General features: G+C 50.4%; 1 protein-coding gene across 4 annotated transcripts in view; it reads right to left on the minus strand.

The window, feature by feature from the left end:
* Nucleotides 1-17,841, minus strand: part of TNRC6C (trinucleotide repeat containing adaptor 6C) — a 40,223-nt gene extending 22,382 nt beyond the window's left edge. For 3 of the 4 annotated variants that reach the window (XM_068976943.1, XM_068976941.1, XM_068976942.1), the window contains exons 1-6: nt 15,380-17,841; nt 9,258-9,473; nt 6,753-6,919; nt 3,380-3,460; nt 2,054-2,111; nt 51-193 (exon numbers count right to left, since the gene is read on the minus strand). In XM_068976943.1, coding sequence (XP_068833044.1) covers nt 51-193; nt 2,054-2,111; nt 3,380-3,460; nt 6,753-6,919; nt 9,258-9,473; nt 15,380-17,762 — 3,048 coding nt within the window. In that variant the 5' untranslated portion in view covers nt 17,763-17,841. The remainder of the gene's footprint in view (nt 1-50; nt 194-2,053; nt 2,112-3,379; nt 3,461-6,752; nt 6,920-9,257; nt 9,474-15,379) is intronic. The other variant, XM_068976944.1, reaches the window with a different exon arrangement.
* Nucleotides 17,842-18,044: the final 203 nt, after the last annotated feature.

Below are 18,044 nucleotides of genomic sequence, written 5' to 3' on the forward strand. Positions count from 1 at the left end.
TGAAAAACATGCCTTGTTAAAAACAAACTAAAAGCCACCTAAACGCATACCTTGTCAAGGAAGGTGGGGCGGTCCACGGAAGACTCTTTGGAGATAGGTGGGCGGCAGCCAAGGGGCTTGGTGACCATCCCGTTGTAGTCGGTCACTCCCAGTCCACGCTTGTCCACGTCCACCTTCTTTTCCAGCAGAGCGCCTGGGGCATAGCAGACAGAGGCAACGTTTGAAACAAGATGCCCAGGGGGTTGGCTGTGAGTGCTGAGCACAGACGGGTGCCAGCCGACACCTCAGGGAAGGAGTCAAGACCTTCACCCCCCAGAGGACATGGCCAAGCGCGGGAGGCTGTGGTCTGGCCCCTGCTCCATATCAGCCACCCCTGCCCCAAGGGGGCTAGGCCCTTCCTCTCCCCTGGGACTTGTCGTCTCCCTTTCCCAAAGAGGGCCTTTTCCCAGCTGTCCCACCTCATACCCATCGACTTCCACCTGCTGAGTCCCTTCTGGCTGCAAGGACCTGTACAGACGGTGGGGACACGACAACGCAAACCAGTCTGTCCTGTGTTCCTTCAATTCAGATACTGGTGTCTGTTCAGCTGCCTCGAAGCTCTGGGGAGGCAGGACTAACTCCCTACTGATCATGCCTGGTCCCTCTGTCCTGGCAGCTGACACCACACATGTGGCATTTGCATGCGATTACAAAGTTTGACCCTCATTATCTGTGAATTCTGAGCTGCTGAATTCACCTACTTGCTAGAATACACTTGTGGCCCCCACATCAAAACTCGCGGTGCTTTTGGGTCATCTGTGGACACATGCAGGGCAGGGAAGAGTCTGAGCCCCAGATCACACACACACACACACACACACACACACACTCTCACTCTCTCTCACACTCACACACTCCTGGCTCAGGCTCTCACAAAGTGACAAGTGTCTTTCTCGTGGTCTATGTGGGGCCAAGTTCGACATCTCTGTGCCCTCTGTTGGTCATTTCAGTGGTCCCCGTGGTCCCCAAGCCAACGCCCTGAGCATGAGAAGGCTGCATGGCGCCTGCCTCATTCAGCAGCTGCTGCTGAGCAACAAGGGGTGCAGCTGGAACAGGAAGACACAGTCACCACCTGTGTGTAAGGCTGTGGGGAGGGAGCTAAAGTAACATCTACAGTGTGAGATGAAGCTTCAGAAAAGATGGAAAGCAGATACATTTGTGGACTCACAAGATGATGACTTATTTTTCTTTTTTTAAACAGGAACTTTTTTTTTTTTTAAAGCTGATGGCATTGGTGTAAGTAGAAAAGTGAACAAAATCTATGATCATTATTAACTACCCAGGGTCAGGTCACCCTTCTTAGCTAACATTTTATTATAAAGAAACATGGCTGGTATATGATTATTCATGAGACATATGTATTACACAGAAACACACAGGACTTCCCAGGCAGTTCAGCGGTTAAGACTCTGCCTTCCATTGTCAGGGGGTGTGGGGTCGATTTCTGGTTGGGGAACTGAGACCCCACACACTGCAGGCTGTGGCCAGAGTAAAGGAAAGGAAAAGGAAAAAAAAAAAAAAAGCTTAACTCTCCTCACAGCCCCCCAAACCCAGGGTTAACGTATTGACTGGTTGACAAAAATGCTGTAGCCAGAGGCTTGGACGACCCCATCCCTGTGTGTCCCCAAGGAGCACGGGGTCAGTACTTCCTGGTCTAGTACTTTGGCTCACTCAGCAGGCATCAAGCTGGGCACGTGGCCCCAGCACCTTGCTCTAGGAGGGTCACTATCTCCTCCCCTCAAAACAGATAAGGATAGTATCAATTCACCTATTTGTTGCAGAAATGAAAAAAAAAAAGAAACGGGAAAAGCAGCCGTGGTTCCGTGTGGTGCTTGACCGTCTGTCCCCAGAGACCACCGGTCCTGAAGGGTCGGCCGTGCGGCAGGTGTACACCCTGCGGGTGACCCTGTCTCTCGAGCACGTATTCAACCACTGACCCCTGACTCAGAACACTGAGACTCACAAACCCGTATCTTTAAAACAAAGTGAGCTCGAGGCGTGTCCTTGCACTTACTCATGGCCTGGTCGAGGTTCATGTTGTTGCTCTTCAAGGCCTCTTCAGCCGGCTCTCTCTGCAGAGGGAAGCGGAGTTCTCATTAGGAGGGGTGGCAACGGAATGAAAAGCTTGCGAAGAGCTCGAGCACTGTTAATGCAGGGACGCGATCAACAGTAACCTGACATTGTTCCGTTTAGGAACCAGAAACACTTTTCTTCTGTGGTTAGAGACAAATGTCTTCTAAATAAAAAACCCTTGTCATAAGAAAACGTATTGAATTGCTTTTCAGAGGGAAGAAGACTTTAAACCCCAAATGTCCACTGCCAGGGGAGTCCTGTCACTGACTCTCTGGCCAGGAGGGTGACCTCTCCCAGGGCAGCCACAGGGACTCACGGGGAGAGTCACATTCCAGGATGTGTCTGTTGGCGACTACTTTTTGCCAAAAAAATGTAAAAACAACATAACACAAAACAAGTACTAATAGATGCATTTTGATAAACATCTCTCGGATTGAAACAGACTAGTCTTGGTGGAGACCAAGCAGGGCTTGATGCTGAAGTGCTGCGGGGCCGCTCTGGGCCCTTCACCTCGCAGTGGGTGGGGAGCCTGGGGCCTGGGCTGAGGGTGCGCGGGGTCAGGGGCCTGCATCCTGTGAGAAGTATGTGGTCCCCTCTTCCAGTCTGGGGCCGCTCCAGACCCATCCCAAACGGGCACCCATGGCAACCAAAAGGTAAACGCTCATTTGAGTAAAGATTTGGAGAGGAGACATCTGAAGGGACTGCTTGGCAGGTGCAGGAGGTATGGTTTATGATCTGAACGCTTCCACTAGCTCTTGGGAACTGAAGAGATGGGGAGCCATTTTCAGAGGAACACCCTAAGATCTCCAGCTCTCGCTACACACGATCTGAAACTCGGGCACCAAACAGGTCTGCTCGGGTTTCTTTATCTGGACGCAAGGCTTTAGTGCTTTATACCAAGTTCTCCCTTGAGATCTTGGTCAATCTTGCAGAAATGAATGAAAACTCACTTTTAGATGAAAAGAAAATAGAAAATTGTATAAGCCAAGGAAAATTAAAAGTCACCCGTCATTTTTCATTCTAGTAAAAGGTTCTCACACCTTTCTAGACAGAAAGGATGTGGATCTTTGCTGTCGTTCAAAGCAAATCCTAATCCCTAGGCAGGAGTGCCCAGGTGAAAAGGGAATGTACGAGTTAGGTTTTGCCACCAAGCGCATCCCCCAAAGTCTTCTTCCTGCACTACACGTGACAAGGCGGACACAGGACACAACAGGGCCGTGCAGGGCAGGGCACACGGGGGCAGCGGGAAAGGGGGGGCGCCAGTCACCGGGAAGCCCATGTCTGTGAGTTGCTTCATCAGCCGGGTCATGATCCAGGCCTCGTCCTGCTTGCCAGATGTTTTCATGCCCTAGAACCGAGGGTGGGAGGAGAGAGTCCATGAGGCAGGTGCTATGGTATTGTTTTAAATTACTTTCTACTGGAGTAGAGTTACTTGACAATGCTGTTAGTCTCTGCTGTACAGCAAAGTGAAGCAGCTCTATGTATTCATATGTCCCCTTTTTTGTGTGTTTCCTTCCCATTCAGGTCACCACAGGGCCCGAGTCCCCAGTGCTGTAGAGTAGGTTCTCGTTAGTTATTCATTTTATAGATAGACTCAATAGGTCCATGTGTCAGTCCCAACCTTCCAGCTCCTCCCACCCTTCCTTTCCCTCTTGGTGTCCATACATTTGTTCTCTCTGTGTCTCTATTTCCGCTCTGCAAACAAGAGCATCTGTAACACTTTTCTAGATTCTGCTGAGATGCGTTAATATAGATCTGTTTCTCTCTTTCTGGCTTACTTCACTCTGCGTGATACTCTCTAGGCCCACATGAGCCACATTTTAATAAAGCATTCTTCCAGAAATGGGAGACGCCCAAAGCTCGTGTTGATTTAAAGTCACAGCACCCCCACGTTAGCGCTGAGCAATGCTGGGCTGCCCGCCACCCTGAGTGTCTGGTGGCTTGTGCTACAGATGCTTCAGGGTGCTCTCGCAGTTGGCATGTGTGTGCGATCTATGGACTTAAAGCAAGATAACGATTCTTTCCCCTCAGAGGATACATTTCGTTCATCACAAATAGGAACCGCGTCCATGATCAGATAAGCATGCTAGGTGCTCCCTTGAACACGACCCTGTAATAACCATATAAAATCCACTGAAAATTACATGGCTTGTGCCCTTTTATAAGCTTTGTTCTAAAAGATGACACAATACAGGGTGTTCGTTCCAACAGGATGAACATAAGGGAAAAACCTGTTAACTCTGTCAGCTCATGGCCTGCGGGGCGGAGACAGTGAGGGGAGAGTGGTGAGGGAGGGTGAAGGCAGGAGGAGGGGGTCGGGCCAAGAGGACAGGGTGGCGGGGTGGAGAGGGGGCTGCGGGGACGGTGCGGGGGCTGGGCGTCAGGACGCGGCCCTTGCACAACCTCCTGCTCTCCTGCAAGGAGGGGGATCTAACGATGCATTCACGCCTCATACAAACTATTCTCCACAGCGCTTTCAAAACTGGGCCTGGGACTTCCCTGCTGGTACAGTGGCTAAGAGTCTGCCTACCAACGCAGGGGACTCGGGTTCGACCCCAGGGGCCATGCCAGGTTCTTGACTCCAACTGCCAGAGACGGTTCCGACTTGGAGGTGATGCCTCTTGGTCCCTGTCAGTACCCTCCATGGGCATGTGCATCGAGTTTTCAAATCTTACTTTACTCGGGGAGGATCCCACATGCCAAGGAGCAACTAAGCCCAGGTGCCACCACCATACAGGCCTGAGCGCCTACGAGGGAATCCACTGCAATGAGAGGCCCGCTCACTGCAGCTGGAGAGTAGCCCCGGCTCGCCACAACTAGAGAAAAGCCAGGGCACAGCAATGAAGACCCAGGGCAGTCAAAAATGAAGAAAGAAAGTTTAAAAAGCTTATTAAAAAAGAACAAACCCTGGGAGAATGGCATTGAAACACGTATATTACCATATGTGAAACGGATCGCCAGTCCAGGTTCAATGCATGATACAGGGTGCTCGGGGCTGGTGCATGGGATGACCCAGAGGGATGGGATGGGGAGGGAGGTGGCACGGGGGTTCAAGATGGGGAACACATGTACACCTGTGGCGGATTCATGTCAATGTATGACAAAACCAATAAATATTGTAAAGTAATTAGCCTCCAAAAAAATAAATAAATAAAGTGGGGGGGAAAAAAAAACCTGGTAAATAACTTCAGTCGTGTCCGACTCTTTGCCACCCCATGGAACATAGCCTGCCAGGCTCCTCGGTCTATGGGATTCTTCAGGCAAGAATACTGGAGTAGGCTGCCATACCTTCCTCCAGGGGAGTCTTTCGGACCCAGGGTTTGAACCTGTGTCTCTTACGTCTCCTGCATTGGCAGGTGGGTCCTTTCCCACCAGTGCCACAGTCACAGGACACAGTTTGTGGGGTGACTGTAAACTGACATGCTGGCTTTCCTCAAGGAAGCAGCCTCTCTGGAGGTGATTATAATCCTTCCTGTGTGGCCAGAGCCAGGTTTGCCAAGAATACACAATATTTTAATTCACCAGTTCAGTGTTTCTGGTCCTGTCACTGACTGGATGATTTGCCAGCCAGACTGTGAAAAGACCTAATTTGAAGCCTGCCATCACATCTACTCTTTATGAGCAGAGAGCCCTGGTTTCCGTTTCTGGGTTCTGCTAACTGCCAACTGAGTGGCTTTCAAACTGGAATTGTTTTAAACGGATAATACATTCACACGATTCGAGAGCAGAAACGAGGGGCATAGGGAAGCATCTTCCTCCTACTCCACGCCCAGTCCGCTGAGTTCTCCTTTGCTTCCTCATCCTTCCAGACAGTTCTTAATTCTACAGAGGCTCTTATGAGTGCGCGCATGACTCACACATCCATTTTTCTCTCCTTTTCCTCTGCCCCCTAAAATCCGGGATGTGCTAGACAGAGATTCTGTGTCTTGTCTTTCACTTGGCGATATATTTTGGTGATCTTTTCATATGAGTATGTTTAAAGTTTCTTAAAAAATTTTTTTTTAGTTCTTCATAATATGGAGGTAGCATAATTTAACTAGTTACACCATCAATATACATTTAAGTTATTTTTATATATATATATATTTCTTTTGCTGTCCTATGATAAGTAGGAGACACAAGGGACGTGGGTTTGATCCGTGGGTTGGGAAGATACCCTGGAGAAGAGAATGGCAACCCACTCCAGTATTCCTGCCTGGGAAACCCCACGGACAGAGGAGCCTGGTGGGTTACAGCCCAAGGGGTCGAAAGGAGTCCAATAGGGCTGAGCACGCTCGCACATTCATACACAACATGCCCCATTATGTTAACATAACAATATTTTTTTAATGGAAAATAATTATATTTTCTAGAAAAATTTTTGGTGAGATGAGCGGTACTATCACACCTGGCTGGACCTCTCTCCACTGTGCGGCTCCATGGAAGCATCTGGATTCACCCATCAGTCCCTGCTTTTGCGCTGCTGTGACAGCAATGCTGTGTCACGCTCTGCGCGCAGCAGAGACCCCCTGAGAGGGCCTCAGGACCCCCAGGGTCCTCAGGGCACTCTGGGAGCCTCGGCTCCCCGTCACTAACTGGAGAGACCACCTTGACACCGCGCAGGGCTCAGCATTCACCCCCAACACCGGGGCCGCACGCACCTTCTGGAGCCCTTTCTTGGGGGCATTCCCCCAAGAGCTGCAGGAAGAGGGGCTCTCCTGCGAAGCCGCGTGGTTCCACACGCCCCCGTCCTCGTCCTCCCACTGACTGGCGCCGAGGTTCGCGTCGTCCCCGCCGCTGCCCCAGCCTTCTTGCATAGATTTTGAAGCTAGAAAGAGAGGGAGCAAGGAGTATCAGTCACCATTCCCAAAGCAGACAGGGGCACCTTGCGACACCGTTGAGGGGAGGCAGGGCAGAGGGGTGTACAGCACCTACCTCTTACTCCTCTGTCCTCCCTTACGCCTAAGAATTTAATTTTTCCTACTGGACATGTAATGTACATGTATATGTGCGTCTGTTTTTGTCTTCCAACTCCAGCCATTTGTAATCTGTGCTGTTCCAAAGCCCTTAACCCACTAGAGATCACTTTTTAAAGACATATTTATTTATTTGGCTGTGCCAGGTCTTAGCTGTGGCACATGGGATCTTCCATCTAGGTTGGCGACACGCGGAATCTTTCGTTGTGGCGTGTGGGGTCTAGTTCCCTGACCAGGAATGGAACCTGGGCCCCCTGCACTGGGAGCGTGGAGTCTCAGCCACCGGACCACCAGGGAAGTCCCTAGGGGTCGTTTTGAAACAAGGACATTCTAACGATCAATCCTGGGGGCTACCGAAGGTGGCCGTCGCCAAGTGACATGAGATGCCGGCAAAAGGCACAGTCCTGAAAACGACCACGGTCCTCCACGTCACGTGGTATGTCACGCGCACCGGTGCTCTCCCAGTGCGACCAGACCTGAGCTGCCTGAGGATCCTGAAAAGTTCGGCAGGTCTGTGCTCGGGCTCAGCAGCCTGCACTCTTGATGAGCTCCCAGGAGATGCTCCCAGAATGACAGGAGGGACACAGCCAAGTGCTTAGGCAGAGGCAAGCTGAACACTGAGTTTCAACTTTAGGATATTATTGTTTTCTCCTTTCTTAAAATACAAAGTAATCTTTGGTGTAAAAGTCACCCCAAATTCTCCTTCCTGAGGAATCTGAAGAAGGCCGAAGATCAGGTGACGCTACAGTTAGCTACAGTCTGTAAGACGATGAAGACTCGAGGCTAACAAGGTGGCCAGACATGTAATTAGGCCTCCGAGGACAGATGATACAAACAAATACACTGCCTCAACACCGGAATCTACACACCCAGGGGTTTCCCATCCTTCCGGTTTCTCACAACAAGTGACATGAATGGGACACATAATCTGGCCAAATGGTTGGCACACAGAGCACACTGTCCATGCCGGCAAAGTAACAAAACACTCAAACAATAAAGCTGCATTTTTAAGATCTTAATAATGTCAAAAAAAAAAAAAGCGCTTTTGCACCCATGTGAACAATTAATGTTACACTGGTCTTAAGTCAGTCACCTTACGTTCATACTACTGTCAGAAGCAGCACACTGTAAAGCAGCCACACCTTACAGAATTCCACTTGGTGAACATGATCTGGACAACAGTAAGGATGCACATTTCATGTACACTTATTATACTTTCCAATAATGGGAGGAAAACACAGCATGTTTTTTCCTCTTTAAAAAAAGACAATCCAAAGCTGAATTTTCTTTACTAGGCAGCAAAGGCAACGACAACCCACTCCAGTACTCTCGCCCAGAAAATCCCAGGGACGGGGGAGCCTGGTAGGCTGCAGTCCATGGGGGCGCTGAGGGTCGGACACGACTAAGTGACTTCACTTTCACTTTTCACTTTCATGCATTGGAGAAGGAAATGGCAACCCACTCCAGTGTTCTTGCCTGGAGAATCCCAGGGATGGCGGAGCCTGGTGGGCTGCCGTCTATGGGGTTGCACAGAGTCGGACACGACTGAAGCAACTTAGCTTAGCAGGCAGCAAAAACAAGGCAAGTGTCAAACTGTGGAGTAATATATTTTTCAAAACCCAATCTCAAACAGAAAAATGACCTGCCTTATCCACCTGTTCAGTGAAAAGAGCAGGTTTAAATTGTCTGAATGACAGGTACGACAATTCTGCTGAAGAAGCCTGGAGGCTACTAACCATCATTTTTTTTCTCTTTTAAAAGGAGAACATAGACTTCTCTCAAAAGCTCCTTTTCCTTCATTTATCAGACAGGGCAAATATTTCTTTACAGTCTAAGTTTAACATTAGTTTTAAAATGTGGTGGCTCAGACAGTAAAGAATCCACCAGCGATGCAGGAAGACCCGGGTTCAACCCCTGGGTGGGGAAGATCCCCTGGAGAAGGGAATGGCAACCCACTCCAGTACTCTTGCCTAGAGAACCCTATAGACAGAGGAGCCTGGCAGGCTACAGTTCATGGGGTTGCAAAGAGTCAGACACGATTGAGCAACTTTCACTTCAAATGTAAATAAAATGAGGAAAGTGTCCTAAAACACTAATTCTTTAAATTAAATGAGAAGTAAGCCTCTAAATAGAGTACGTGTGGCCCATTTCCAAACAGCCGACCCAGGGCGGGCAAGACGCTGGGCTCACCTGGTTTGCACAGGGCTGGGGCGGCAGTGGGGGCGCTGGCCCTCCCGAATGTCAGCGCCGGCTCGGTGGGCTGGTCCCCCCATCCGCTGCCGCTGCTGGGTGGCTTGCCCCACGCTGCTGTGCCATTATCAACCAGGGTGGACGGGGATGATGACTCCCCCCAAGAGTTTTCAGCCTTCGAATGAACGTTAGGCATTTCTCCCCAGCCCGACGAAGCTGAAGAGGGCACCGGGGAGAGAGAAGACAACAAAAGTGAAACAGAGAGAGAGAAAGACTGGTGATTTCAAGTTCAAAAGCATTTTGAGATTATCTTTAGGACGGCTTTTAGGAGAAAGTGAAATGGAGACAATATTAAATTTAATCAGATTTGTCTTTTTTTTTTTTTTTAAGTTGCAGTCTTCTCACTTCTGACCCCTACTCCCTTAAAACTGAAAGTCTGTTATATTAAAAACTATTCAATTCACACCATCTGCAACAAGATAGAGTTTTAAAAAGTAGTTTAGAACTAAAGTTTAAGGAGTAGCTCTTTTGCTTCTGGTGTTATATATAACAACCTAAAAGAAATTTCATATTAATCTTTTACAAAAAATTTACGAGTTGCAACATTTTTCTTTCTTTTTTTTTTTTTTACCAACCGTCAAAAACACAGCTCTGAGCAAACAAAGGAGATAGAAGAGGAAACATATACAGATAAAGTAATAACAGAGCACCCAGATGGTTCTGAGGTACGAGCAGTGAGTTGGGAAAGAGTTGAGATATCAGTGTTAAAAGATGGGAACCAAATGGAGGAATTATGGAGAAGGGTGGTTCCAAGCATATCTCAGAATTCTGCTTTCATTCCTCCACCCCATCCTGTTGCTAGCATCCTGAGCCGGGCCTTGTACCAGAGATGAGGATGCAATTAAGCGAATTCAGAAGGTTCTAGTGTTACTATCTATGAGGCACAGATGAGGTTAAGAGACTAGGCCACAGTAAGGATCTCCCCATCTTCTTTATTGGAGAAGGCAATGGCACCCCACTCCAGCACTCTTGCCTGGAAAATCCCATGGACGGAAGAGCCTGGTGGGCTGCAGTCCATGGGGTCGCTGAGGGTCGGACACGACTAAGCGACTTCACTTTCACTTTTCACTTTCATGCATTGGAGAAGGAAATGGCAACCCACTCCAGTGTTCTTGCCTGGAGAATCCCAGGGACGGGGGAGCCTGGTGGGCTGCCGTCTATGGGGTCGCGCAGAGTCGGACACGACTGCAGCGACTTAGCAGCAGCGGCAGCACCTTCTTTATACTTTAGTAAGATAAACATTTTACGTCATATGCAAACTTCCAAATCAACCTGAATTCTGATCTTTGTGCCTTTGCCCATAGGCTCACTTGATAATACTGAAAAGTCACGCTGACAGCTCACATCAGCTGTAATTTTCATACAGACATAGCTTCTCACAGGCAGAACTGTGAATGCTTTAAATACTAACTGAAGAATAGAAACCACAAATAAGCCAATCACAAAATTTAAATTTTTTGGTTAAAACATGGGTATTACCATCTCGGCTATGAAACCTATTAATTTTCTGACTAAAAATAGCATGGAATCAGCTCCCTTGATGCTTTACTCTAATAAAATACAACAGTAATGATTAATGATAAAACTACCTACCACCTATGAATCATTTAAAATTACAAGCTGTATAATGAGCAAAACATTATATGAATTATTACCAATACCACAGAATGTGTTAATCACTCAGTCATGTTCAACTCTTTGCTACCCCATGGACTGTAGCCAGTCAGGATCCTCTGTCCATGAAATTCTCCAGGTAAGAATACTGGAGTGGGTTGCCATTCCCTTCCCCAGGGAATCTTCCCAACCCACGGATTGAACCCAGGTGTCTCGTACTGCAGGCAGATTCTTTATCGACTCAGCCACCTGGCTAAAGGTACCTTCAGGGAAGTTAGCCCTGATCACTACTGTCGGCAAAGACTAACTATAATATTACCTGTAACTACACAAAAAACAATAATGCATGTTGGGAGAAGTGGTTTTACAAATCGAAGGAACAAAGGTAGGAAAATTAGCATAGAAGACAAAAACTAAGGAAGTTATGCGAAGCAGAAATAATTCAGGTGTTACCAAGCCAATCAGCTGCAAAGACAGTGATTTATTGTCGGCAATTAAATAACAAAATCGCCTGATCAAAAGGCAGGCACACAGGGACTTCCTGGTGGTCTGATGGGTTAGGACTCCAGTCTGCCAATGCATGGGGCACTGGTTTGATCCCTGGTTGAGGAATTAAGATCCCACATGCCCCACAGTGTGGGTAAAAAGGAGAGAGAAAGAAAAAGGCAGATACACAGCATTTCTCTAGATTACTGTGTTCCAGTTCGACTGGGTTTGAACTAGATCCAAACAGTCCAGTGTGAATCCTACACTGCATTTCATAAATTAGTATCGGTTTTCCCTAGGCTCATCACAAAACTAACTAGTATTAATACAGTAAGAATGGGACAAAATGATTGTCCTGTAGCATTTACTTTTACAAAACCGGACACACACACACAAAAACCTATGCAATCGAGAAACCATATTTTGTGAGACAGAGATCAATATCCTTAAGTGGTGATGATCAAAAACTGAAAAGCAACTTAAACCCCAAACTCTGAGGTTAGTGAACATTCTGTAAAATCAGTGAAGGTCAAGAGTGATGCTGCAGAATCTGTAAAAGACCTGCTCTGTAGCAGAAACCTCATCAGACACTCATCGGGTCTGCACTTTGTTTGGAGGGGGAATCCCAGCTGATCAACAACAAGCAGGCAAGTGTTCAAGCCGTGAGCTGAGCCACAGCCTAGCAGATGCTGTCATTGCTGCTTCCACCTCTGATCCCAGTGGCCCGGGTACCACAAGCCCCGATAGGAAGGGCCAGGCGCTGTATGTGTGAAAATGAATGGAGAGGACCCACAGGAAGCAGCACCTTGTCACTGTTATGAAGGGAACTGAGGGAGGTGTGACTGATCCTTCTGTAGCACAAAGACAGCTGGTCCCCCAGACCAGGACAGGGACAGGGTCAGATCACCTGTGGTCCCTGAGAGGGATGGACTGCTCTCACTGCAGAGTAGTGCTCAGTTCAGGACAGACGGGAATACCCTAGGTGACGTGGGGCAAGGATAACGCCTCAACGCAGCTAGACTGTCGTTGCAGAATACGAGACTAATGGCATCAATGGAAAATTACTGAGTAACCCCATCATCCTCAGTGACACAGTACGTGTGCACAGTCTCTGCACAGGGCTCAGCTGTTGTTCAATCACTAAGTTTTGTCCAACTCTTTGTGACCCGTGGACTGTAGCCCACCAGGCTCCTCTGTCTATGGGATTTCCCAGGCAAGAATACTAGAGTGGGTCGCCATTTCCTTTTCCAGGAGGGCTCAGTGAAAGTGAAGTCACTCAGTCATGTCCGACTCTTTGCGACCCCATGGACTGTAGCCCACCAGGCTTCTCCATCCATGGAATTTTCTAGGCAAGAGTACTGGAGTGGGTTGCCATTTCCTTCTCTAGGGGATCTTTCCAACCCAGGGATCGAACCCAGGTCTCCCGCATTGTGGGCAGACGCTTCACTGTCTGAGCCACTATGTGCAAGTAATGGCTCTAACATTTTATCTGTCAAAGTGGTTGAAATAAAATCCACAGCTGCTTTCACACTATTATGACATAAGGCCCGGATCGTGACATCACACACGTGCATAAGGCCCGGAGGACGGAGAACAAACAGGAACCCGGAAATAGTCACCATGGTGGACGGGGCACGTTTTCTTTCTATGTTTGGTGAGACTGTGCAATTTGTTTAAAAATATATACATTATCCATAAATATTTTTCACATACAAGTAAATACCTTTGGCTCTTCCAACCAAACAGGAATGCCTTTATCCAGGGTGAATCTCAGATTCTTTGTCTACTAAAAACCATTAAGAGGAGATTCTGAGGGTAACATATTCAAGAGGAAAAAAAAAAATCACAAATGCATGTGATGTTGTCCCTATCTCTGTGGGGTGTCATGGATGTCGTATGCTACACGTAGCAGCGGGCAGGTATGTATTTCACACGTGAGGCCCCCACCACCTCCCCTCCACCTGTGCCCTCAGCAAGCTACTTAACTGCCCGTTTCCTCTGTAATATGAGGCCCGGGTGGCTGTCAGGACCACAAGAGATGAGCGTAAGATGTGCTGCACGTGGTCCCCCAGCGCTGCCAGGCCACGCTTGTCACCAGGACCCCGGCACCAGGCACATGTCAGCAGGAGCTTTTTCAGAGACAGTGAGCAGGGGGTGAGGGAGAAGTCATGGGAACGAGGACTTCGAGAAGAAGGACTTGGGCGGGTGTGACGGGATAGCCGGGTTTAATAATAATTTAGTCTTGGCTGTGCTGGGTCTTCGTTGTTGCGCAGGCTTTTCTCTAGTTGCGGCGAGAAGAGGCTACTCTTGTCATTGCGGTGCCTTCTTATGTTGCAGAGACAGGCTCTAGGGCGTAGCCTCCATAGCTGTGGCCCGTGGGCTTAGCTGCTACGCGGCACGTGGGACCTTCCCAGATCAGGGATCCATCTTGTCTCTTACACTGGCAGGTGGATTCTTTACCACCGAGCCACTAGGAAAGCCCAGAACCCTACCATCTTAGACAGAATCTCTCCTCTCGACTTTGGCCCTCTGCTCATCGCCCTTCTCCCACAGCTGCACCTGCTGCCCCATCTCTGGCTGAGACCCAGGCTTCTGCATCCAACCTCTGCTGTCCCCTCGACAGACACATGCCTCCCGTGTGCGCCCTGGGAAGACAGTGCACCTCGCCGTGACCTGCCCACCTGCCGGAGCTCTGAACCCTCCCTGCTCCTGCAACCAGATGCTTTCCCAGCCTGGCTGCTGTATCCATCCTCGCCCCTGGCCACTATTCCTTCCCCTCTCATGCCAAACACGGCTGAGCTCAGCTCTTCTCCTCCAGCTGTGCTTCCCACTAATCCACTCTTCATCTTACAGCTGACACGATTCTGTAATTAAGCCTGATGGTTCAATCTGCTTCATCTTCTCAGTGGCTTCCCAGATCTCTGGATACACCCCGATTCCTTCACGGGGCCTAAAAGAACGTGCCTGCTCTTGCTGTGGTCTCCTTTCTCCGCAAGGCCTTCCTGCCACCCCCCACCACGCACCCCCAGCACCAGTAGGGTGAAGTTCTTCCTGTTCCTCAAAGATGCTACCTTTCCTCTTGCCTCCAGGTCTTCTGTGCTAGTGCCTCTGAGCCACTCCTCTGCGAGTTCTCCAGTTACAAAGGCCAGCTGGACTGAAATCTCTCTCCCTCCCATGGTCCATGTTGCACGTGTATTTTCTCAGTCACGTTCACACTCCCTGAGGGCAGGCACTGGTCTCTAACAGCTTCTTGCCTCTTTTACTGCAGTATCTAGGAGAGTGCCTTGCGCAGGGCAGGGACTCAACACACAGATTTTCATCTAATTTTAGCATTTTTCTTTCCACTGAAATCAGAACATGATTTGTACTGAATAATGCCATATAAAACCATTTCAACCAAAAACGGGTTTCATGGTTAACCACATCAGAAACACCTGTGGAGCTTTAAAACCGGCCAGTGGGCGGGCTTCCCATCCGGACCAAGGACACCTGCATCTGAAGTGTCTCTGAGGCTGGTACCTCCCAGCTCCCTAAGCTCTTGGGGAGTTCTAACGAAAGCCCTCTGGGGTTGAGAACCACTGATTTATCTCATAAACAAAGACTTTGTAATAAGTAAACACAGGCTAAAACAATGGCCTCCAATCTTTCTAAAGAAGGTATATTTCTTTTCCTCTCCTTTCTCTTGAAAGTGGGTAATATTTTTAACCCCCTTAGACTGAAAGCTATCAGAAAATCCCATTTTATTTCTTTTTTCTCTTTCTTGGGTTGAAAGCTATCAGAAAATCCTACGTTATTTTTTCTTTATACTATTATCTCTTTGGATAACATTCAAATACGATCCTGTAAGGTGACGGGCATAGAAATCAGTTTAATGTCATTTGCTACAAAAATGCTAGTTGAGTGTGTGTGTAAACGTAATGGGAGTTTTTCTTTAACCTCTGAAGGCACATGCAGCGCCGTACCTGGGCCGAGCAGCGGTGATCGGCTGAGCTGGGCGCTGGCCTGGTGCGCCGGGGGCGCCTCGGCCACGCTCACGCTGTCGCTCGTGGTGGCGGTGGTGGCGGTGGCGCCCGCCGAGGCGCTGCTCTGGATGCCTGGGTTGTTTCTGTCCCACATGTTTACAGTTTTATTGTTGTAGTTGCTCGGGTCGCCCCAAGCTGAGGTACCGTCATCAATTTCCATTTTGCGTCGGATGGAGGGCGGGGAAGGTTCCTCCCAGCCCGTGGCCTCGCTGCTGTCCTTCGGTTTGACGGGGACCGGTCCCCCGATCCACCCTGTTCCTGTCTGTTTCACGGAAGCGGCTCCTCCCCAGTTATTCGAGCTGCTGTCTGGGGGTTTGCTCGCCCAGTTTTGTTGGGGGCCAGGCTTCAAAGACTCTCCCCAGCTCGTCCCTGGATTCACCTTCGTGTTTGTGCCATTGCCCCAGCCACCGGTCCCCGACCTCGGAGCCTCATTCCAACCAGACCCTGACCGACTACTGTCAGCATCCCAGCCTGAGGCGTTCTTCTTCCCCTCCCCCAGGTGTCCGAGGACCGAGGACGAATCTGCCCAGTCTCCCCCTCCTGCGCTCCAGGCTGGGTTCGGCTTGTGTCCATCTCCCCAGTTCTGAGATCTGGGTTTCTGAGGCTCAGCCCAGGTGGGGGACTTGTCCTCCTGATTTACCGTCCCGCTCCAAGCGTGGCCACTCTTGGCAGCAGCAGCATTATTAACAGCAGTAGAGCTTATCGCCTCCCCCCAAACCGCGGGGCCATTTGGCGCTTTGTGGCTGCTGTCTCCCCAGCCGGCGTGCGCTGGCGCAGCAGCAGGCGGTGAGCTGACCCACCCCGATACTGAAGAGGTATTTGTACTGTTCACGCTGGACCCATCGTTCTTCCCCCCTGAGTGTGAAGGCTGAGTAGCTGCACACCCCCAGGCCTCTGTCCCATTGTCGTTCTTGCGCTCGGACCTGGGGGACTCTTCAAATTCCCAGGCAGTGTTTTGCTTCACTGGAGTCTGTCCCCAACCAGTGTTGGACAGAACTCTGGGGTCCAGGTCGCTCCTTGGCAACTGGAGGTGCCCTTGCTCGAGAAGCCCTCTGTCTCGCCGTCGGCCTTCTGCCCCATCCCGCCCAGTGCTCCCTTCGTGGTGGCTGCCAGAACTGTCGCTGCTGCCTTCACTGGCTGGCGTTCCAGAGGACGCAGCTTTGGCCCAAGAGTTCACGAGCTCGCTGCCAGGCTGCGTGGCAGGACCCTGGCCGCCAGCGCTAGGACTGTCCCACCCTGCTGATCCTTTCCCGTTGACGTCGCTACTGGAATGCTGGTTGGGGGGCTTCCCCCAGTCCCCGTTCACCCCGTTGGAGGCGCTCCGGCTGGGGTGGCCCCAAGCTCCCGAGTGGAGGTTGCCCACGCCGCTGCTGCCCCCTCCCCGGCCCCAGGCGAGGATGCCAGGACCAGCCGGAGGTCCTGAGTCCCAGGCATTGTTCCCTCCGTTCCCCTCCTTCTGCACAGCGCTGCTGGAGCCGTTCTGCTTAGCACTTAATGCTGAGTTCACAGTGTCGCCATTCCCCTGACTGAACCCGGAACCGCTGTTTCCTGTGGCCGGGTTACCTGGGGACAGTCCCCACACAGAACTGCCGATTCCTTCGCTGCCACCCCCGCCGACTTGAGAAACTGACGATCCGTTAGCACCAGGAAGGCCTTGCAGGTGGGGCGGGATGATGGCCCCCATGCCGACAGCCAGGCCCCAGTTCGGCAGTCCGTTCGTCTGCACTGTGTTGAGAGGGCTGGGGGAAGGGCTCAGGGGGTTAGTGTTGTTTGGCCCGTCAGTGTTAAGGTTCTGAGGTTGTGCGCTGAAAGACACATTCTGGGAAGTGGACGTCTGTGGTCCTGTGCTCTCTTGCGGCAGCAAGTTTCCCCAAGCACCTAAAGTGCCCGCGGGGTTCCCATTCTGGGTGCCCATGTTCTGACCTATGGCACTGACCGGACTGCAAATACTGGAAGGGTTGCCTGTCGCCACAGTTCCTTCGTGTCCGAGTACAGGCCAGGCAGCTGGGTTGGCGCTGGGGTTAAGGTTAAGATTAACGCCAGCGTTGGAGTTGGAGGCACCCCAGCAGTTCTGACTCCTCCCACCTCCCATCACGTTGTCCATTTTCCCATCCCCGCCGCCGAGGGAGCAGTGAGCCAGGCCCGAGCCGGTGCCGGCGGCTACACCCCACACTCTGGCGGCACCTCCGTTACCGTTCGCTCCCCCTGCCCCAAGGGCACTCTGAGCGGACGGGTTTTGGACCAGTGTGCCGTTGGAGCCATTATTGCCGTTCGTCTTCTTGGTCTGTCCAGTGAAGCTGCCCTGGGCGCTCCCCGTAGCCATGCTACTGTTCTCTGAGCCACAGTTGGAGGCAGAGTCAGTGTCTGTGGTACATTCTGAGGCGGATTCCGTCTCTGCTCCCGTGATGGAAGGCCAGGCCCCTGCGTCTGTCCTGTCGCTTAGCGCCTTCTCCCAGCTGCAGCTGGCTTCGCTCCGGTAAGTGGGCTGCTGTCCCCAGTGGGAACTCTCATAATGCTCCGCTGGGCCGCTGTGACCAAGATCTGAAAAAGAAGAAACACATTCAAAGTTAGCGTCTCTTCCCACTTGTCAATTGACTGTTCAAAC

The sequence above is a fragment of the Capricornis sumatraensis genome, chromosome 8 (genome assembly GCF_032405125.1).
Source record: "Capricornis sumatraensis isolate serow.1 chromosome 8, serow.2, whole genome shotgun sequence".
Lineage (NCBI taxonomy): Eukaryota > Metazoa > Chordata > Mammalia > Artiodactyla > Bovidae > Capricornis > Capricornis sumatraensis.